Here is a 24,699-nt window from a genome sequence, read left to right on the forward strand (position 1 = left end):
ATAGAGAATACCATAAGAAACCACAACTAGATTCAATACATGGGTCAATTGTCATAGCCCAATCAAAATAGATACATTTATATTGCAGCTACTGTGTATATTGATCAGGGAACATCATAGAAAATAAAAAGATTATACAAGATAGAATTTTAGGAAATTTGCAGTAAGACAATCTATCTTAGAAGCATAAATAAATAAATAAATAAGCAGAATGAATAAAGCAATGACAATATCTATAGATATGTTAATATCTTCTAGAGTAACACTCCCTATGTAAAGAACTACTTGTAACTTACGACTGTGGAGAGAGGAATAGTTAGCTACTCCCAGAAATATATTCTGTAACTTTGTCTAATTCAAAGTGAATAGCCTTGAAACCAGATATACACACCAAAGATAGATTTTGCAAGTTATATTTTATATATTTGGCCACACATATCCATACATATGTATCTGTGGTAATAATAATCAGGAAAAAAGTATTTTTTGAGAATAAGTGGGGGGATATGGAAGAGTTGACTTGGGGTACTGGAGGGATGAAACACAATTGTAGATTATGTTAAAGCAATATATGCTTGGACAGAAGAGAGATACACAGGGAAAGGTTGAGAGGCAGAAGTAGAGGCAGGAGTCTGAAGGGACAGGAGAGAATCAAGATGGAGTTGGAGAAAGCAGATATGGATCCAAGTAGACTTAATTGGCAATAAGTAGATATGAATATTTTTAAGGGATTCTATAGGTCTTTTACCCTCATATAGAAGGGCAGTTTATATCTTTGTCCATTGGATGTAATCTTATTGAGTAGAGAGTTTGTGGGTTTAAAATTTAATGTATTGAAAGAGTTAAAATTTTAAGTTGGCCCCATGGACCCTGCTTTGAGGACAAGTATGTCTCAAGCATAAGAACCAAATAGCATGTTCAAAGAAATGGCCCAACTGCAGACTATCTGGTCTTGATAAGGTCTGGCTCCACAGTCCTGAAAGAAACAAGTATGAAGGTCAGCATGCCTCAAAATAGAGTGGCCTAGAGTTGAATCATGTCTAAAATAGACAGAGTGTGCCAATTTGAATGAACTAATAAAATTGCTACGCTCCTGTTGCTAACTGCTTATGTGATTTTTCCCTATGCTCCCCATTTGAGTTAGGAGTTGACTTCTCTATTTCCTGCATGAGCTATGTGTCATCCACAGAGCTCTGATCTAAATAAACCTCTTGCCTGATTGCATCAAGATAGGCACTCTGTGAGTTCTTGGGTTCGTGTTCTCCCAGTACTTGAGTGACGGGCTTCCCCAATTTGGAGGTCTTTCAGTACAAACCTACATGAAAAATTATTGGGCTTTGGACTCATGTTTGTACCAGGTGGTGGAGGAAAAAAACACACTGGAGCAGTCATATCTGTCTGGAACAGAAACATCAGGAGCAGGCAAAGTGAACTGCCTGGGAAGGGAACTTTCTGGGATGTGCAGCTTGGGGACCATGTGACAGAGTCCATGCCATTGGCTCCCCACTTGAGCAGCACTGGCAGAGTAAGACTGTAGGGGCTTATAAAAGGTTAAGCCATTCTTTTAATATTTACCACAACATATAATCAATTATATTTTAATTAAAATAGCATAACAAAAATTGCTATAAAAATCCAGCTGGAGCAGTGTAGAATTAGCATGCAAATAGACATTTCAAAAGAAGGAAATGTTGGACACACAGTATCTTGTAAAGAAAAAAATGGGAGGGAATTAACAAACAGGTTTAGTATCTATAATTTACATTGTTCTCCATATTAAAACAAGTTATTTACCATCTAAATTTCCACAGCTCATTTTTATTCATTGGTATGATTGTAAGGCTTGTGACAGCTTCAAAGAACTGAGTTTTCTTAATGAAATAAAAGAATCATTTTGTCTAACACTTGTAAGGCAGATACAGTCTATCAAGGCACTTAAGGCATGAAAAATAGAGAAAACAAGACATAAAATATGACAACAGAAGGCAGCTAGTGAGAGATTATTTTTATATTTAGAGCCAGTTGTTAATTACATGCCATTATTAAAACAAAATAGTTATGATTGATTTATATTTTTGAAAATATATAAATAACAGCAATACCCTTAATATTTATAACTTTGCAGCAAATTTACTGTTTTAATTGTGAATGAACACTAGTCTACTAAATGGGTATATCCTCCTTACTAATATAGTTCTGCATAACACTCCCTGATTTTACCATTCAGAAAGTAAAGTTGACATATTGACAATAACTATAATGGGAATATCTATAGCTCTAAATAATCAAATTCCAATTCAAAGCTTCTTATAACAGGGAGTGTTAAAAATTAAGACATCATCATTATACCTATAAGAGGTGTGTGTTCCCTTTATCAAGATATCTATTGGAGCAGGGCATTCCCTGCCTCTTCTTTGCACCTCATGTCTAGGAACCAAATCAATGCCAATCTTGGAAGACTGAGTTTTAGTTTAAAACACACCTGTATTCAGACATATTGATTGTCTTCATGGTCTCAAGTATGTGGCTATATAAGGTTTTATCTCATTTCTTCTATGTGTGAAGTGTGGACAGCATTGGGCTTGTACAGATTGATATAAAGGTTCATTTAAAAATATGTATGTAATAGTACATACCTCCTTGGTATGCTCCTTACCTCCTTGGAAGTATACAAGCCTGCTGGTATAATTAGTTTCAATATTATTGCAACCTATTTCCCACTATCCCCTTTAGTTTATAAAAATTAAAGTCAGTGTAAATAAAAATGTTCTGACAAAATGAAAACAAAGATAGGAAGTCTATGTAAATATCTCAGACTTTATTATACATGTGTGTGTATGTTTGTATATCATCTGATTTGTGACATTGGTTATATGCTATCTCTATATTTAATGTTTTCATGGTGCTTATAATGTAATGCTCCTGGTGTAATATCAGTAAATAAAACCAAAAGAGGAAAACAAGCAGAACTCATTAGCATCATAGTGATCTAGCAGCTGACAAAATCAACTTTTGGACCACAGGATGATTCTGTAGGATAAGGAAAACCATCTGCTCTTCCTTGTTGGCTATGCTGCAGCCAGTCCATGTAGACCATGTTTTTGGTATGTTTATGCAGTCACTTTCATAGAGCAATAACTTTGCCCCATTGTCCTTACTTTCTCACATAAATGTGTGCTATTCGTTCTCCATATTCACAGGCCAAAAGCTCAAAAATATGACCAGAAACACAATAACCTCTTTTAAGTAAAATGTCTAACAAAAACATCTTAAGAGCACAAAATATTAATCCCCTGTAACAGATGTTTAAATTGCAGAATTAAAATGTTATTTAACTGTTTCCATTGATAATAAGACCTAGCATTACATTAAAATACATAGTGTACTAAAATACAATACATTTAACATATTTACACATCTATCCCCACACATACATAGTGTTATTTTGTTAGACTATGTGATAGCAGGGAGTTACTTTCGGTGTCTTATAAACAGTGAACAAACATTTAAGCTCTTTGCCACAGGGCTGGCCCTAACTCTTTTATTTCTAAAATGTTAACTGTATATTCCTCATTTATGGCTGTTCCTTCCCTGTCTCTTTTTCTCTTTAGGACAATATTTTCTAATAGGAACTTTCAAAATTGCTTTTCCTGAACTATAATATTTCTTAGAAAATGGGCTTAATTTTCTTATTATATTGTAGCACACACTTGACACATGATAATTTATACAGGCTCACACATACTAAAAAGAGTAATTACATTGTCAACATTATCAAAAAATACTTCCTTTTTTGGAAAATTAAAAATCCAGTGTAAAGTGACTGAGAAAGATACCATCAACAAAAAAAATTGGCAGTAAGAATCCTATGGTTCTACAGAAATTCACAGCTGATATTTACTACCTCTTCTCAGTATTGATCCCAGAATGTGACATATACATACTAACACAAACATACCCTGCAGTTTGCTCCAAATGTCAATCAACACACATCTTTTTACAGTTAACATTATAGCTCTAAGACTGGGAGTGAACCAAAGAGCATCTATTTAGTCTAACCACTACTTCCTAGCACAGTCTGTTCTGTATGGATCCGTTTCAGCTGAGGATATTGCAACTCTTTCATGAATGAGATCTGTTCTGAAGCAGTCATTGAAAGTCATGTTCAAAGAGTTGCAATGAAAGTAACACATTTGCTCTCTTGAGTCCTATTCATATAGACATAGCTGATAATGAAAATGTAGTGTCAGTATACTGTGCCTACCACATGTTCCCTAAAGCACAACCCATTCACAACTTACCACAAGTTGTCGCTTCATCTGTCTGGTCACCGCAATCGTCCTCTCGGTCACACACCCATGCTGTAGGAATGCAGCGCCCATTTCCACAAGAAAATTGGTCACCTTGACAGGTTCTAGCTGCAAACATCAATTTTTAGGCAAAGAATCAATTCACAGACTCTGAGTATTGTCACAAGGAATATCAGCTTTGCAATAATGGTTATGTTGTTGGCTCGTTTTTAAGTTTTGATATTTTAAATTAATTATATCTCTCCCTCCCCATTCCATCTCCCAAACTCTCCCAGTTACTCTTTCCCACTCTCCTTCAATGTCATGGCTTCTTTTTGTAATTATACAATATTTTAAAAGTGAAATTCCAGCTAGGGCTTTGTAGCACTAGCTACTTTTCTGCTCTGAAGTACAAACATGTTGCATTTAGTGAAAATGACCACTAATGTAATTAGTACTTCTTGAAAATGTCCACCTATGAAGAAAACCACTTTAAAAATTATCCAGACATAGAATTATAAAAGTTTATTGAATTAAATTTTATGCAACTTGGTCTTTAAACAAACAAACAAACAACAACAACAGCAACAGAAACCAAAACCATGTCTATTATTTCCTGCCAAACTAAGAAGCCATCTTCCTGAAATGTCAAGGGAAGCTTGGGAGCATACCTCAAAAAAAACCAATGTTCTAATCCTGGCTGAGAATTATTCAGTTAATCTAACACTTCCTTTGCCCGTAACTCTTCATTTCTAGTGATCTCTATGTGAAGCGAGAATAAAGAAATATTTTCTAAAACATATATTTGGCCTAGAACTTTAAGTGGACGTCTTGTATAGTTGGATAAATTGATGCATAACTTCTTTGATCACTATCCTCAAAACTCTGCTTTGGGCTCTGCTAAGGGCTGCCATGAACAGAAACAGGCAAAACCACTTGTGCTAAGGAAAAGCAGAATGCCTGGAAAAAAATCCCTTGAAGAAAAGGAATTTCACAGGTTGCAGGTTGACCTTCCTTATTGGTCAGGTCAACATGGAAACACACAGGAGTGATTTTATTTGTTGCCTTTCCCAGACTGCAGGCCTGTGGGTGCTGTATACTCCTTACTTTTAATGTTTATATTTCATTTTTCTCTTGGAAACAGAAAATTGAATTGAGTAGGATTATCCAACTCAGCATGTATTTGCATTTGATATGTGCTTGAAGACAGTGAGAGACTACTTAGGTTCTGAGTTCCCACACATGAGAGGAGAGCCTTACGGAGTGGCAGATTTCTTCTTCTCTAAGTGGAAAAACATAAAGTTGTTTTTATTTGACTGTTTAAAATAATTTAATGTGAGTGCTAATGTTAACATACATAGAAGTAATTTGAAATGATGTCTTTATAAAGGTAGACAGACACACACAAACACACATACACATACACACACAAAGAGAGAGAGAGAGAAAGAGAGAGTGAGGGGGAGAGGGAGAGGAAGAGGGAGAGGCCCGACCAGTATTAGTAAGTACTTTGCAGATTACTCAAAATTCAGGTTTTATTCTTTGGGTTGACTACATTAACTGGAGGTACATTTTCTATAATCATAGAACCTATAGTTAGAGTAATTCAGAATGTTATTACAACATGTATTTTGCTGTACAGATAAAGCCTTCAATATCAAATATTCTATATGATACCTACTTCTATTTTAGAAACTGATTATTTGTGTTGAATTAACACATTCTAATAAATTACCTATTCTAATAAATATATAAAGTACTGAAGTTTTGATTTTTCATTTTAAATAACATTAAATATTTCTATTGCCATTTTAACTGACTTTAACAATTTTCTTATCAATTATCTTAATGTGCAAAATAAACTCAATGAAGGTTTAGCTAATTTTATATAATGTATCATTTTTTATGAAACATCAGAAACAATGCAGAAGCATACATTCCAGATGTGGGTTTTGAGCTATTGGATGAAGAAAACTAGGAATGTGAAGGAGATAAACAATTTCCCCTTATAAATCTCTGTGTTGCTTCTGTGATTATAGGCAATTATTTTCACCTTTTGCATTTTAAGAAAAATTTAACAACTCTTGTTTTTCACTATTCTTTCTTGCTCCCCAACCTTTTCCCTTCCTTTGTTCTTATTGTACTTAGCATTCTTCCTTTTTTCTGTTCCTATTGTTTCTTTGTTCCTTTCCCTTCATCCTCCCTCCCTTCTTCTTGTATATTGTTTATTGATTTCAAAGGAAAGCATCATCAGATAATTTAATTCCAACTTTGTATAATCATAATATATTAAATTTATATAATCTACTGTTCTTTAACTTTATATTCTTGTTAATGGAGTCATTCCAGTGAGTATCTCTCTTCTCTCTTTCTTTCTCTTTCTCTCTCGATTCTTGCAAAGATTTCTTAGACAAGTTGTTCTGATTAGAGAGAGATAATAAGAGCTTCTCAGACTAATTCATACAGTATATGATTTACCATTGTTACAGCAAGGGCAGGGGTGTGTGCCCTTCATTATCACAGTGAAACTGCAGGAACTGTGGTAGTCCATGACTCAAGAATTCGCTACACAGTTATTGAAGACATTATGACTAGAAAGTGCTAGAACTCACTCTCTTCTAATCATGGAGGAAAACAATTTTCTTTCTCTGCTTGAGAAGTTCCAGTGATTTCAGATGAGAAAGATATTTTATCCCTTAAGTCTCCAAGTTTAGCCTTCCAGACATAACCGGATCGACAGAATTAGCACTTTTAAATCAATGGACTCACTAAGAGAAAACACAGTGTGTTCTTTTTTAGGCCTCTGCTGCATCAGATGTAATTAGCTTGTTGCTGATGTTAGACTAGTGGCCCTGAAGGACTCTCATTTTATGGCAAATGGCACCCTAAAGAGGAGCTTAGTGCCTTTTTCAAAATTGTTTATCAAGCAGTTGAATTGAAATTTCACTCTCGCAGTATGAGTGTTCCTGCTCATTGCTGCTGCCATGTAGCCAAGTGGAGCTGCAGAGTGTAAGAACTGAGAAGTCTCTTCGGGCAAAGCCGTCAGAAGCATCACCTTTGCTGCACTGGAATCGAAGCATTGTATTTAGACAACACATACTGGCTTATTCCTGCAACCCGAGATGCTGCACGCAGGAGGCAGGACAATGATGAATTGAAGAAGAGCCCGGCCTATATTATAAAATCCCACTTTGAAAAACCAAGGGATGGGAATGTATATCTCAGTGGTCCAGCATTTGGATACCACGTCCAAGATCTTGGGTAGTATGTTCAGGACTATGAGAGAAGAGAGGGGTGTGACTCTTTTTAGTTTACCTTGTAAAAGGTCTGATTTTATTATATTGGTAATTGTGATATAATTACACCTTCACATTTAGTAGTGCATGTTTAATCAGAGTATTTTAATTCTAGATCTTACATAAAGAACTCAGATTTTTCTATGCCTGGGAATTATCTGCTGTGAGAAAGTAGACATTTCAGTGTTAAATAAACATACATAAATTTTGGAACTTACTTAATTTATTAAATTATTTCCAATATAAAAAGTCAATTTATGCATCCAACAAGAATATGCACCATCGCCTTTTCCCCATAATATCACCAATTTTTTAATCAGATTATTTACTTCCTTTGTAAAACAATTTTATTATTACTTAGGGATTTTTGTTATGTGTTTGCAAGGGTTTAACTGTGTTGCCTTCAGGAGTTCTTCCCAAATACTTTGCTCTTCTTATGAGCCCTGGATTTCCATTGCTATGAGAAAACACCATGTCTAAAACTACTTGATGGGGAAAGCATATATTTCATATTGTAGTTCTCAGTTCATACTCCATCAGCAAGAGTAATAAGAATAGGAACACAGGCAGAAACCTGGAGGGCACAACTGAAAAGGAGGCCACACTTAATGTGCAACAATGCTAAATAGCTTGCTGTCCTAGTCTTATGTGGGTTAATTTCTTATAATTTGACAGAATTATATGCTGAAACGTAGCATCACACACAGTGACCTAGGATCTTCCCTATCATTCTCCACCCAAGAGCATGCAAATCAGGCTTGCTTGCCCGCAGGCCAATTTAGTGTAAGCATTTGATCAAATGAGGCTCTTGTTTCCAACATTGCAAGTGTCCAGTCAGCAAAAGCTAGACAGGATTAGCACGGAGTAGTTGAACTTTGGGCTTTGCATTCTGCAGGACAATGGCTGGCTGATGTGTCTTACTATTTGTCCTTGCTCTCTGTTTACAAGTGAGCTACATACTTTTGGTAATTCTTCCATCAATGCCATGATAAATATTTACTTTTATGTGGGGACATCCTAAATAAACAGATTAGAAAATAGATCTCTAGACAAAGAAGAATACCATTATATACAAATCATCTCAGTTTAAATTGATGAAGACGTTTTATAATTTAAAATATCCCAGTTTTGAGCCTTTTCACTTAAAATAGATCTTTACATATGCAGTTAGATTTCATATACTAGGAGGGTATGCCACTTGTCCAGGTGTGGCAAGCCATATGAATTGTCATTTTTTTGGGTAAGATGAATTGGAAGTACATTGTATCTTAACTATACATTTAGACATTGTAAAGATAATCAGTCATCCATTTTGCTCTTTATTCTTTTCTTTAAATGTCAAGGTACCTTTCAGAGACACTAGCTGACTAAAATAAACTGACATGAATGTACTGGCCTGGTAGTTACAGGTACAACTCGAAATGGCATTCAGCATTCTGCTTTATTTCACGATAGATTATAGGCATCCAGAACTCTAAAAATAACACTAATCAGGACTGATGGTTTGTTTGCTCTCACATAGTAGGGTTTTCATTTTACCCCTAGTAGTTGTTAACTGAATGAAAATGCTGTTACGTAAATCATGTGGAAACAAGGGAAATTAGCAATTAGTACAAACAAGTAAGGTTTGATACTATAAAACGAGTTTCTCTATTTTACAGCAAAAAAAAAAAAAAATCTCTCCCTGTTTATGATTAGGATGTAATGAGGCACAGTTTTTGAATTAAACCTTAATTTTAAAAGTTTAGTATGTGCACTGGTGTGAAGAACTGTTTTATTATAAAGTAGAGTCATATTCAGTATAACCTTCCCAAAGTCAAGTTGGATGCATATAAAATTGATGATAATCTGGTGTGTAGTATAGTTTTGTCCAAAGGTTTAAGAAAGCTCTTCTAGATTTCATCTAGGGGAATTAAAGACCTTGAAAGTAAGGTTCAAGGTCTTGTGATATCTTTTTTTGTTGTAACACTTGCCTCATTACACCACATACACACACACACACACACACACACACACACATACACACACACACAGACACACACACACACACACACACACATACATCAGGCGCGCAAATGCGCACTCAGGACTTAAGAAATTTACTACCTTCAATGTTTATAGAAGGTTTAATCAGTACTAAAGAGAATTAGTGGTCCACAGATGGTCACCATAGAAAAGTCTGTTCATATGATTTCAATTCATGGTAGAAAATGTTATTACTTTTGCGTTTATAATTACTATTTGGTACACAGCAATAAAATCTTCACAAAAAAATCTTTAGTTATTCTAGTGTCTAACAGAGATTGTTAGACACTAACAGTTGAAAGAAATGTATTCATTCAAAGTTAAGACAAAGGGAACAACCTATCACACAGTAAAGTCAATGCCAAAAAACATGTGAAAACAAATATCCCTGTGTATGAGTCCTACTTTGTCACAATAGTTAGCATTTATTTAGAAAGAATATAATGGCCCAAATAAAGAGGTATAGCCTGGCTTGTATGTTTTAACATTGCACCATCATTCAATAATCAGTTTTCACTAAGTATAGTTACATGTATCACCACATACTAGCCTTTCCTCATCATTTGCAGAGCACTGGGCTTCTGCTAGCCAGTGTCATTTTTCAACATTTGCCTAGTAATCATGACCTTTCTAGAACTCTTTTGTAAGCTGTACCACCAGTTGTATATTTATATTCAATGAGAAGCTGTCTAGGGAATCAATGATTGATTACAAAGGCATGGATTATACAGAAATATAAATATGCCTAGTAGTATTGGGACTTCCTGCAGGGAAAAAAAAAAACTGCCTCCCATAAATAATGTTCCATGAAGAGAAAATTATTCACAAAGGTATTTTGTAGCAGAAAATAATATAAAAATATTAAGTATTTTCTCATGATAAATAGTTCTCTTTGTGAGGTGCCCAGGACCACGTCATGCTAATACAGATATTCCTCTGTCTAGGAAGGTATAGCATGAACATGCCTTGTAGGAGGTGCTGATCAACATGAGCCCACATGGACTGATGAAGTGCCATATTAATTTGGAAAGCAGAATCATGTTCAAGGATTAGTAAAACACTATTTGGAATCTGTCCTTTGTGACACCAAACACTGAATTCACCGACTGTCATCAGACTGTCAATGGTAACAAAGTTCAGGTAGTTTATGTGGAGATAATTAATCACATGTGTGCAGACTTTTACCTGTGCAGGTTTGGTTAGACTCATCTTCATTGCTCCCACAGTCATTTGCTCCATCACAAAGCCATCTTTTGGGAATACAACGATTGTTCCGGCATTTAAACTGATCTTCTGGACAGCTATGATTGACTGTAGGGGAGGAACACAAGTTTAATTCACTTCGTGAGTATCTTAATTAGGATAACAGAACTATTTCAGTCATTGTAGTGTTATGTTTTAACAAATGCTATAGTTTCTGTCATTAATTTAGCAGGAAATATTAACACGGTAGCTTTGCTAAATTATAACCTATAGTGGAAAGATAAATACATTAAATATAAAATGAAATGAAAAATATAGTCAATCACCAGCTTCTGTTTTTATTTTTAATTAGATACTTTTAAATTTACATTTCAAAATGTTATCCCCTTTTCTGGTTTCCCCTCCATAACACCTATCCTGTCCCTTCCCCCTCGAACTATGAGGGTGTTCACTCACCTACCACCTCTTCCTGCATCCCTACCCCTAAGCTGGTGTGGACTCATTTGAGTAGGTGTAGCCTTGTTAGAGGAAGTGTGCTACTATGCAGGTGGACTTTGGGACCCTTTTCCTAGCTGCCTGAGAATGCTTAGTCTTCTCTTAGCAGACTGTAGATCAAGGCGTAGATCTCTCAGCTTCTTCCAAACCATGCCTGTCTGGATATTATGTCCCTACCTTGATAATAATAAAATGAAATTCTGTACATGTAAGCTAATCTCTATAAAATGTCTTTTATAAGAGTTGTCTTGGTTATTGTGTCTCTTAACAGCAATAAAACCCAAACTAAGTCATGTACTAAAGTGTCTAAGGAGATGGGGGTAACTTGGAAGAGTTGAGGGAGGGAAATATTATGGTTAAAAAACATTGAATGAGTTTATGTAATTTTTTAATATTTTTCCATGATTACCATTTCCAATATATTTCAGAGACTTTAAAAACTACAGATGCCCATAAAAAATAAAAGTCAGACAAAGATCAGAGATCAATGTTTTCACAGAGCATGATTATGTAGCAAAGCTTCTCAAGGACCGTTGTTGCCAGTTTTATAGATCCACAGAGTAGAAAGGAAGAAGCAGGACGATTGCAAACTTTAGGTCTACATAGTCCACATAATGATTTCAAGACTCTGATCCATCTCCATTAATGAATAAAATAACAGCCAATCACAGTTTTGTAGTTCGTAGTGAGCAGTGAGCTAATGAAATACTGGTAGTAAAGGGATAAAAAGATATTATATAGAGACTGTATGATTAAAATCTAGAATAATTCTCTTCGATTGTGTTTGTATTTACATTGTACTCTTGACCTTAAAATGAAGAAATAACATGTCTTCAAAATGACTACAATGTTCAAAAAGTATGTTGTACAAGCAGGTAGTCTGTGAAGCTTGCTCTCTATGTCCTGCATTATACAGTCCTACCCTGGACTCCCATACTTCCATAGCAGGGATTCATTTTTAGAGTTGAGACTGCAAACATGCTACAACCAACAAAGGATCATTTATTAGAGGAATTTGATGAAGAAACGTGCTAATGCAACATATAATAAGAGCTACTGTAATATAAGACCAAACAGAAGACGGATGCTTAACATTAACTGTTTGTACTGAGGTTTATTAATTGTTACAAATAATTCTATAAAAGAGAACTAAGACACTATGTTGAATGTCATAGACTGTTGCCAGTTCAGTATTATAGATAAGAATAATAAGAAACATCTTTTTCTGAATGGCAACAAATAATTCAACTCATCTTTTAAAAAGTAGACAGATGATGGACTACAAGTTGAAGACTTGAGCCTATAACTTTAAGCACCTTACATGTCAGGTAGCAGGACCTGCCACTGCTTCAGTTAGAAGGACTTGATTCTATAAGAACTACTCTAAAAGCAATGTGGAAAGGAAGAATAACAGGAACACTTGTTTAGTTGATTTAAGATAGAAGCTTATTTCAGCCCGAGAAACAAGAGATGAGGCAAGGATGAAGCTTAGCTAGTAGACTTCACAGAAGCAGGCTTCTATGTACACTTGAATATGGATAAAAGATGAAATATGGGATACTAGTGAAAGCCTATGGTTTCTTTAATGGAATAAAAAGTGATAATATTCCATAATACTGACAGAAGGTGTCATCACAAAAGGTAACGGTACAAACACAATGCTAATTATTCCTATAAAATATCTGACTTCCCTTACGAAAACAAAATAGAACAAAGATATAAAAATAAAAGCATGGGCTACTAGCATGAATTCAGTAGTTGGATGAAATATTTGTGCTTTGAACAGGTACAATATTCCCATGACTAGAGGTATCCAATGTAGTGAACATCTATAAAGTCCTGTGTGATCCTGTTATTAAAGAGAAGTTGGGCAGTTAAGTCAGGTACTACTTGATATTCTACATGTTTACCACACTAGGAAACATAATATTCATTTCATAGAAGATGTTCTTGCCTTTCCAAAACTGTTAAAATTGTGTCAACTTAGTATTCAACATTCAGACTACAGGCAGATAATGGTACAAATGAAAATGATAACATAAGGATTAGTGCAAATGAAAATAAATTGTTGGCCCGTGATTGAAATTCCAGAGAAAGTAGCAATGTGTCCATGTATTAATTTCAATTTATGTATCAGGAATAGCAGTTAGTAAAAATTTTTGAGGTGTATATGCTTGTGGCTATTTGTATTCAAAGAACAATTGTTATATCATATGATTGAGAAAACCGGTCATATGCAGTTTAAATAAAAAACAAAACTATTCCAAATTGCTATGTTTTAATTTCAAACAAATACAAAGTGAACAGAAGTAATTCTGAATTATTTCACTTACTTTAATCTACAAAAATTTGTTACCAAAAATATTTTATCTTTCTTAATGTAACCTATTTTGTTGTCTTTGAGGCCATTTTGCTAATCAAATGTAATCTCAGAGTAGTATTTCATATGCTTTCCTAAAGTGTCTTATATCTTTATAAGTGAGATGTATCCATATTTCCACCAGGAACCTGAGCAACAGCTCCTGTTCCAGCAAACAGCAGAGGCTGGGTGAAAACAGGTAGGCATTAAAAAGCTTCCATTCTCTTTTGAGTGCCTCATGTGTCTTTCTAGTCATAGCTAGATCCAATCAACCTAAGTAGCACTGTAGTCCAAATCCAGGCCAACACTTTTTTTTCTTTTTCTTTTTTAATTGGACATTCTCTGTATTTTTTGATCATTCTAACGTTCATTACATTTTAGAGTTTACAAAGCAAAAAAAAAAAAAAAAAAAAAAAAAAAAAGACAGAAAGGAAAAAAAAAGATGACAAAAACCATGTACTAGGTTTTGTTTTTGTCAGAATTACATGAAAAATTTTATTATTGTAACATTTATGAGAGGAAACTATTTTCATTTAAATTCCCTTCAAGTCTATGTTGCCAAAGAGCAATGGAGTGAAATGTGGCCTTTGTGCCCCAAATTCTGTCTCAAAGGGTGCTAACCAGACTTTTCATGCCTGTACAAGCAAAGATCCCAAAGGGTCCTTAGGAGCAACATCATAATGTGGTTTGTCAGTCAGAGAACAGGCATAGGAAGGACAGGGACAGAGGAGAAAAAGCAGATCTTGACATCAATTACAATTACACAAAGAGACACTAGAAAAGAAAGTTGAGTGAATTTATGTCAGACATAATTCAGATATGTTGTAGGTACTTTTGGTAATCCACACACTCACTCAGGAACATATAGATTGGGATTATTCGAGGAAGAACATACAGCATGTGACAGAATCCTCATCGCTCCCATCTAGGCAGTCATCGTCGCCGTCACACTTCCACCGAGCTTGGATACAGTGTTTGTTTTTGCAGCGAAATTCCCCAGGTTTGCATATATGAAATGTTACTTCTTCAGGATTAACTAGAGTGAAAACAAACAAGACATACATAACACGAATTGCATACATTTCTTAAGCTATGACTCGCTGGGGGTTTCAATCCTTTTAGAACCCCACAGAAATGGGGTCATACAGTCTTTTCATTTTTCTGGCTTGTTGAAACCATGATGCTCTCCATATTCATCTAAGTAGCAAGGTTTGCATAGCATTAGAAGGTAATAATGGCCAGTGTGCACATCTACACATAAAAGGACACTAGCTAAGATCAATGCAGAGGTCTCCTTGGAGAGGGAATGAGGATGATATTGATCAAAGGGGCAAAACTGAGAAAGTGCCAGATGAATTTGTCTTCATATTAAGAATATAGTTATAGTGTATCATGCTGGAAATTGACAAATTGCTTGTAGGTGTTCTTACCATAGGTTGTCATATAAAAGTAACAAAGGAAAATGCTTGCCTCATTAATCTGTTTGTTGACAGCAATTATTTGATGAATATAATACAGTAGAATATTATATACATTATGTTAATACAATAAAAATGGAATCTACAAATTTAAAAATAACATCTGAAGATAAGTCACATCCACCAAAATCCTATAAAAGATAATCATGGCATTAAATAAAGATTATTATGCTCTAATGCACAAAATAATTTAAATAGAAAATCCGTTCTAATGACAAAATTCTAATTTCTCTGCAGAAAATACATAATCACCACTGTACTGATGACTATCTGGGGAATGAAACATTTAGTTTTGCTGACAATAATTATTTGCTAGAAAACCTTAAAGGTTTCATTTTAAGAGACTGTCACTAAAGAAAATGAACAACGCCATCTCATTTCCTGTTGTGCTTATACAGCTCTCACTGTTCATCTGGTTGTTGGTAAGGCAATCTTCACTACAGTAAATTATTTTAGTGTAGAGAAATATACTATGAGGTAACCACAGAGAAAGAGACTCAGGGATAAAACAAGCGTGGTGGCTCTACTTACTTTTCTAAACTGTATTATGCTAATCTGAAATGTTCTATATCTGGGATCTGAATGTTTGAAATCCCACTGAGATTTATTATAATCCGAAAGTATTCCTATTCTTCTGATTTCTTGGTGGATGAGATAGATACATAACAGGAAGGGATCCAGAGCTAGAGTTGATTTGTGTCTTGTGGTCAGGAAATGGTCTTAACTAACTCAAGCAGGATTTTTGCTGTGAAAATCTCTAAATCTCTAATTTCTGTTCTAATGCCTTTAAACTTCAATTCATTTTTTCATAAGTCTTGTGGGCTACTGAACTGACAAGAAACTTATATGCACATCACTCACAATGGTATCAAGGGGACCTCCTGAGTCAGAGGTGGAGGCTCTACTGCCCTGATCATAACATTGCCTTGGACTCTGTTTCTCTCTTGCAGGAAAGAACTGAAAGGGGAACATGATTTCTGAACTATGCCTGCAGGAAACTGCTTCAGAGTGGCACAGTAAGGCACAAGGATTAGGGGTCTGTAGAAATAGAAACAAAAGACACCACAATGGGCTGAAATTTCATTTTGAGCCTTAAAGAATGACTGGAGTGGATGAAATATTCAGCTTGAACAAAAGCTCGCTATGTTTCTCTGATCCTCTCTGTTATGCTAACTCTGGGCACACTGACAGATAGGAACATTTCTTTTCTATTGTTTCCCAGTACCAAAACAATAAAGCAGCAATTTCCCTCTGATGCCATTTCACTAGTATCTTTGAAATAAACATAAGCTATCATATGAACCTAACAGTTTGGGGTATGAAATCAAAATAGAAAATAACAAAAATAAAGCTACAAACACAACAAATCAACCTAACTAGCTATAGGATTCTCTTCATATTTTCTAATCCAGATAATGAATAATCTTCAACTATTGCTAATATTCTATATGTATATCACAAGACTCTATCTAATTATGTATCTAACTATATTTAATATAATAATATATATTAAACACACACATATTTCATTTTAAATTTTGTTCTATAACTTTTATACATGGTGACCTTTGTGTATTATAGACATGCATTTGCTCTGGATTTGTTTCCTGAGTATATTTGTAGAATGTGTATAGAAATGTTGTATGTTTGCCAATAGAATATTTATCAATTTAGTTAGTTATCTATTTAATTGATTACTTTTTTAGTCAGGAGTGTGTAGATAATATATTATTTGCGGAAAATATTGGGAAGAATTTTTTGCCCATTCTTTTTAGGATCTGGGTTTTAAAAAGCCATAGAATCACTGTATTTGCAGATTCTACTTAAGAATCAACACATAGGTCACAATTAACTTGAGGAGAAAAATAAGGAAGAACCTGATAAATATGGAGCTTCTGCCGCCTCCTGTGCTCTTTGTGTTTACACATGGCTCATGTATCATCTGTTAGAATCCAGAAATCTCTTCTGAGCCCACCATGTTATATGATAACCAAAATGAAATCCATGATATTTTACTATTCAATGAATAATGATAAAGAATTGTTATACATGTTGAATTTCTTTCACTTTTCTTTCTTTCTTTCTTTCTTTCTTTCTTTGTTTCTTTCTTTCTTTGTTTCTTTCTTTATTTCTTTCTTTCTTCCTTCCTTCCTTTCTTCCTTTCTTTCTTTCTTTTTTTCTTTCTTTCTTTCTTTCTTCCTTTCTTTGGAAGGCTAGGTTAGCCCAGGACTATCATATGTTTGCCTCCTAAGAATGGGGATTACACTTGGCCTAACTGAATTTATGTGACCTGTGAAGACCTGAACTCTGATCTTCACGGTTAGTAACAAGTAGTTTACAATGGGCCTTTCCTCTAACCTCTTACATACTGTGGTTTGCACAGTCTTCAGGGTCTAAGGTTTCATAAGTTTCTACTATCACTAACATGAACTTTTTAGTTGTGACCAGTAAGCAATTATAACAAACACACAAGAACCACAAGGCTTCGTGAAAACTGCATCATTTATACAGGATCCATGTTGATGGAAGACAGGCTACTTTTCTACAAACAATGTGCATTATCAAAGAAACAAATATCCATGTGATAATATGGACAAGAAACCAGCTTGGAATATATGATTTGTTTTCCAGAACTGACTGTGCCACATGGAACAAGGTAATCATACCATCTACAAGAGTGTCCAAGTTAATAACCTTTATACCAGGCTACTTTAGAGAGAAAAGCAAACACATTGAGCATAACATAAAAGAGCAACAGCTCATCCCAACAAACAAACAAAAAAACAAAACACAACTCAACTCAGTATTCTTTCTCCAGGTAGTTCAAATAGGAAGAATTTTCAATTTGAATTTCTACTTTTAAGATTCATAAATATCATGTCAGCATTGGTACAGAAGAATAATGCTTTAAAAAATACAGGCTTAGATTTAATGCATAAAATAGTTTGTTGCCTGACTTCTTGGAATTTAATGAGAAGCTGTTGCTATACTTAGAGACTGTCCCCAGGAGCTATGGAAATCTTTAGGGAGATGGCTTCACTTCATTTGAATTAGAAGTTGATTCTCTTCTCCTCCTGATCATGAGCATAGATGAACTTGGGCAAATTTCAATTTAATAGATGCGTACACAGAGAGAAAAAAATGAATGTTTACCTAAAGCTCCATGTATATAATTTTGATCCTGTGCTTAATGTGGATATGGATAGCAATTGGTTGTCTGAGCACAGCAATACACTGCTTCCAGAATCATAGCAAGTGCTATAATTGTTAACTTCACTGCAGAGCCACGCTTTAAGCCATAAATTTGAAGCCCTACACAAAATGCATACTTCTGTCACCAGGACAACACGGTCTGAGCAATAAAAAAACTGAGAAAATAATAAATAATCCTTTAGCTTAACCAAGTTCACAAATGACCCAGCATGAGTTATTACTTGCCTGGTGGAAAATGTCATTTTCACACTTATTGTGAAAATTTGTTAAAGAAAACAAAACAAAAGATCATGTCTGACTCCCCAGCATCAAGGGCTCATTCTAGAGTTGTTTTCTTGACTCTAGAAACACAACTGCTAGAAATAATGCACAGAATCACATGAAATAAAAGAAAACTCTATTATTTATTTTAATTTAGTTTTATATTATTCCATATAGATTTTTATAATTAGTGAGGGTAAGTAAAGATGTGTGTGTGTTTTGTGTATGTGTGTTGTGTGTTGTGTTTTGTGTGTGTGTGTGTGTATGTGTGTGTGTGTGTGCATGCCAGCATATACCAAAAGCTCCCAAAGGTTTCAGACACTCTGGAGCTAGGATTTCAGAAATGTGTGAGCTCTGGAAGAGCAGCAAGCACTCATGACTGCTCAGCTATTTCTCCAACCTTTAATTTCATATTCTTAACTCAACTGAACAAAATATTTTACTATACATGTGCAACCCAGGGATATGAGCCAAAGGAAAACTTGAAGATTTCATGAATTTGATGTTGTCAAATCACACTGTTACATAAGAGAATGAGGTAGAAAATTCAGCTATGACATGTTTTTATTAGATCATAGAAAGATAAAGATCATTACACAGAGTAGTCTTCTGAGCAGTGTACGTAAGTGGTAAATAAACTTCTGAGAGTTTCAGTGTAAAGAAGGATATAAATAATCACTTTAATGGGATTTCTCAACTTTTTTATTGCCTTACACGTTTTTTTTTTACTACACTTTAGATTGCATATATCCTAGGATATGTGGCTTGCCAAAGCAGTGCAGATAAATGGCTCCCCACGAAGTAGCAAAGTTTGTCACAAGGGAAATATCTGGTATTCAAAATGGTGGCCAGCATCACAGAGGACCATTGACGTTGTTAGCTTATGGATTACTGATATTTTGTAAACTGCAACCTGCTTTTCTGAGCAGGAAAACAAGTGGAGAGACTGGCCTTTTTTGTTTTTTTGTTTTTTTTTTTTTTTTTTTTTTTTTTGTTTTTTGAGCATCTGTGGGGGAGTTAGGGGATATCTTCATATTCCAACTAAAATAGTGCAGGTAATAAATAATAAAATAAATAATAAAATAATAAAATAAAAGCCATCATCTTAAACTGTAATTTATTTTTGGGAATCTCCTTTTCAATGCAATATTTCACAATTTTATAAGCTCCTTTTGAATTTAATATTTCATGATTTCACCATATTATCATGAGAAATGTAAATGTACCCCATAACTGATCAACTAAATTTTTCTGGGGTTTTCAGAAGCAGCAAGTGCTCATTAGTTATTGCTAACACAGATATCAATTCTAAGTGATAAAAGGATTTGACCATGATGAACAACACTCACAAGCACAAAGAATGGGATCTTCGTTCATTCTTGCTCTTTTCCAAATATGACATTAGAATTCACTTTCACCAATTATGTGATATGCATGTTCTTTGTCTGCACTGCTTTAAGTTGCAATTTCAGTCAGAAAAAAAAATACCCTGGTGTTGAATGTAGCTTGACTATTCATCTATTTGATGTCAGTTCAGTGGGAATGAATGAAACCGGGATGGCCATGTTGGATTGGTGCGGAATCTCCCAGCATTTTGTTTGTAAGACTCAGATTACTGACTTAATGCAGTTGGCATATCATATATATAAGAAAGACTGAACTAATCAGAAGCCAGAAGGACTGGTTAATGGAATGCGGATGTCTCTCTTATACTTTGCTCTTTAAAGACTGACTTTATATTCCAGGTTTCTGAATTTTAGTTCCTTTACTAGCACTTTGTGACTAACATGTACTATAAAGTATTATTTCTAATAAATATTAGGGTAATACTTAATAATTCTTAAATTATTATCCCCAAATATCTAGGAGTAAATAAAATAATCACTAGTTATTTATGTTGTAAATATAAGTTCATATTTATATTATTTATATCACTAAATAAGTAGGAATTTAAATAATATCTATAAAGACCCATTGGAATCATATTTACAGATTTGACAATTTTTAGCGTGAAAAGAATCAGTAAATTTCTGCTTTTTCACTTTACTGAAATTGTTTTACCTACTTTCTGTACTATAGATACTAGAAAGAGACCAATACTCCCTGAAACTATTCTAATTTTTTAGTGTATGATCATGTGATACTGCTGGCAACGTCTGAAAATAACTATCCTAGCTTCAGATTTGTAATCAACACTGCGCACAATAAATTTTCCTTACAAAACAAAATAATCTACTTTTTTTAAATTTTTATGGAGCTAGGCAACAATGTCCATGGGTACCAACAGTAAACACTTCTATCTTGATCCTCATTGTTACGCTTATAGTTTGGAATATTCCAGGTGCTTCTTGATTGTGTGCTCAGCTAGACTTCCTTTTAGGACAGTTGAATTTTTAGCTTTCAAGAATCTACTGAACATGCTGGATGATTGGTTGGCTTAGGAGTACTGGCAGAGTGTTGGATCAACATCCGGAATCACAGCTGAGAAAGGTTTCTAGTCACTACTGCAGAAATAAATAACACTCAGAACTAATTAGTCACAGAACCATTTCTAATACAGTATACCAAACAAACAAAAACCTCTCTCTTATCTTATTTAAATTAACTTCAATAATATGTGTAGAGAACAACTAATTGGATATATAGCACTATGAATTAGTACAGCTAGATAATGTTTAAGTAAATAAAGATAAATGTCATATTTTTTCTGTGATCCAGAAGAATGAACATGAGACAATTTCTATGTATGGGTATAACTTATTAGAGTAATAATGAAGATAATGGTAAGTGCTTGCTCCTTTTATGTTTATATGATATGATTAGATTTTGTATGTTTCTTAATCCAGTTCATTTTTTTTCTAATCTCTGGTCTTTGCTCATATGAATGTATATTAATGTCTAACAAGCTTATTTGCTCTACTCTACAATAATGTTATCTGTTAGTTTATCAATCTTTACCTTATTAGATCTAACCTAAGGTCTAGATTGGGCATAGCAATGAAGATAACTAGAAATATAATTAGGAAGTAAATTACCCATACAGCTATGATTCCCATGATGCAGATTAAAGAAACTCATTAAAAATTTCAAGCTAAAGTGACATTTTGACTTTAGTGTCTGATTAGTATACTCCCCTTGATTTCATAAAGACTCATAAAATTTCAATATGTCTGAGATTCAGGGCTCCGGATCACTGTATGGTGTCTCAAGAGTACTTATTGCTTTTAATATAAATAGTGTGGCTGTTAATGATTCATCCAGGACATTCTCAAAGACTTAACAAGAAACTGACAAAATCTGGCCATGCTCAGGTACAAGGGAAAGCCCTTAATGTCTGCAAGATAAACTACAAATCTGTATCTAGCAAAACTAAAACATGTATATTCATGTGATCTCCTATCCTTGACAGAAAGCTTTTTGATGGATCATAAGGAAAAGCAGACCTAACTGGGATTTAAAATATTGTGTATACATGCATGCATGTGTGTGCATGTATGTGTGCATCTCTCTCTCTCTCTCTCTCTCTCTCTCTCTCTCTCTCTCTCTCTCTCTGTGTGTGTGTGTGTGTGTGTGTGTGTGTGTGTGTGTGTGTGTGTTCTATTTTATTCCATTAAAAATCTCAGAGTTTTTCATTTTGGCTGGCAGGAATTATGGTGATATAATAGAAAAACAATGCTAAATTGATCCCTTTAAAAGTGTTATAATGATAAATGTGACCATTAGATACATTTTTTCTCTTAGAGGCTAAGATAAAATTAAGGTTATAAAATGATGTGATAAGAGAGATTTTATCTGTTGAGAACAATGCTTACTATCTGTGGGTAAATGAGCAATGGCTCTTGATGCTCTCTTTTCAAAATTAGCAATACAATGAGAGCCAAACATAGTACCTAGAACAAAGACAGAAAAACCATCACCTAGTGACTCAGAAACACATTGGAATTTGTCCTACCTACAACCTTGAAAGGGAGGCATTGGTAATTCTAAAAAGAATTGAACAATATTTTTTTTTGCATAAAAATTTCTGAGGGAAATTTTGCTTAGACAGAAATATTCTAAGGAATTGCTTCTCCCATAGGAAGACAAATGTGGGATATTTGTAAGATAATAATATTCATTTCTATATATCATATGTGTAGAATGAACAACTATATATATATATATATATATATATATATATATATATATATATGCATATATTCATGTTTGTGTTTTTCTCCAAGTTGTTAATTTAAAATAATTTTCAATAGTAGTGATTATTAAAAAATAATGGACAACTAAATACTTGAATACTAAAAATAAAACCAGTAGAATTTTAGTCTTGGATTAGAATATAAAACATTTTAAATTTAATTAACTAGCTATATATGTAGAAGAAGTATATGTTTATAGTGCTAATGATAAAGGGAAGGACTCCCACACTGGCTACCATTCTGCTACCTAGCTCTATCCACAAAGCCACATTTAATTTTTATAAATAATTTGCTACTTCAAATAATGTTATTGGTTAGTATCACATTGTAATAGAAAAAGTAGAGTAAGGATGATAAGGGGACTAACTCAAAGGAGGTAAAGTCTTCATTTCAAATAGTTGAAATTTAAGATAAGTCTGACATTCAATATACTGACAAACTTTTTGAAAAAACGAATATTTTTCTGTTAGGACTGGTAGTTTTCTTCCAAATTGTTAAAGATATAAGATAAATTTGATGTATACAGAAAATTACATAAGGAAGTGAAAGCAGTGAAAAAGTCACAAATATCTTTAATAATATATAATAAATGTCTCCAACTATCAAATATGAAATAATGTCTTAAAACTTAGATAATGATTATGTTCATGGTAAATATTAAGTAATAAGACATTTGTGTTTATATTAAACAAAAATAAACCTAAAGTAGCAGATGCTGAAGTGTTAGTACAGGGTTAAATAGTACACTGTAAAAGAGACTGCAAGTCCAAAATGAAATATTTTTAGCTCTGAGTTTTGTAGGACCAGAGATCTTTCTCATCAATCTGAACTGAAACATTAACTCCCGAGACTCAGGTCTGCAAGTGCTCTGGACAGATATTTCTGCTATGCTGGGTTTGTAGTTTGCACATCCTAAGGTTTCTCCACCGTATTGATTAACTCCTTTTATAAGTCTACCATCTTCTTAGACACATGTGCACATATATGCATACATACATACATATATACAACCTAGAGGAATTTTTTTCTCCAAATAATATTGAGTCACAATGTGAAACTTAAATCCTTGAAGAGATTTTTACTTAGTTCTCAGTACATACACAACTATTGTGGCAGTTACTGTGCTTAGAGGGTATAATTTGAGGTAGGAAGAACAAATTTTAAGGTTCATCCTGGAATAAGAAGCACAGTAAATTGAATAATATGACAAAAATAATGAAAGTGTCTTTAATTCAAGTCAATCAACCCCATTGGTTCACTGCTTTTATACCCTATAGATTCCTTAGAAGTCTCGTTTTGACATCCCTCCTTCTTCTTCATCTCCAAAACAGATATCTGAGCTGTCAATTCATTTAAAATCAATTGAAGATTAATATGTACACAACCACCAACATGTTGTCAACTGCAATTGCTGATTGTGAGCCTTAGTATGACATGAAAAAGTGCTTATATGGTACAGAAATATGTAAATTATCTGATCATCCATATGCAGCAGGACAGTATGCTATGGTGCATATTGTTACCTTTATTCTATGAATCCTAGAAATTGAGTGATATAAGACAGTCTGAAATTATGTTTAGCCAGCTATACAAATACATCTTTCCAGTTGTAATTTCAGTTCTGTTGGTTTCTAATATCGCTAATCTCCACATATTGCCATGTGCAGAAAGAAAGGAACTTACATGTGCAAGTAGTTCCATTTTCATCCAAAAGTTGATTATCAGCACAGGCACACACACGACCTGCTGGAATGGCCAGGCAGAGTGTGCCACAGCCCCCATTGTTAACACGGCACATATTATCACCTGCAGAAAAAAGAAAGGGAATTGTCACAAAGCTGCTAATTATGAAAGGTCTAAAATATGGTTTATTTTTAAGGTTATGGA

The 24,699-nt window shown here is 34.1% G+C and overlaps 1 protein-coding gene across 1 annotated transcript in view; it reads right to left on the minus strand.

The window, feature by feature from the left end:
• LRP1B (LDL receptor related protein 1B) overlaps window positions 1-24,699 on the minus strand; it is a gene marked incomplete at both ends in the record, with an annotated part of 1,929,155 nt that overhangs the window by 758,764 nt on the left and 1,145,692 nt on the right. Inside the window, 4 exons of the mRNA XM_080928219.1 lie at window positions 4,302-4,418; window positions 10,796-10,921; window positions 14,563-14,703; window positions 24,496-24,618. Of these exons, the coding sequence (XP_080784345.1) occupies window positions 4,302-4,418; window positions 10,796-10,921; window positions 14,563-14,703; window positions 24,496-24,618 (507 nt within the window). The remainder of the gene's footprint in view (window positions 1-4,301; window positions 4,419-10,795; window positions 10,922-14,562; window positions 14,704-24,495; window positions 24,619-24,699) is intronic.

The sequence above is a fragment of the Micromys minutus genome, assembly GCF_963924665.1.
Source record: "Micromys minutus genome assembly, chromosome: 13".
Classification (NCBI taxonomy): domain Eukaryota; kingdom Metazoa; phylum Chordata; class Mammalia; order Rodentia; family Muridae; genus Micromys; species Micromys minutus.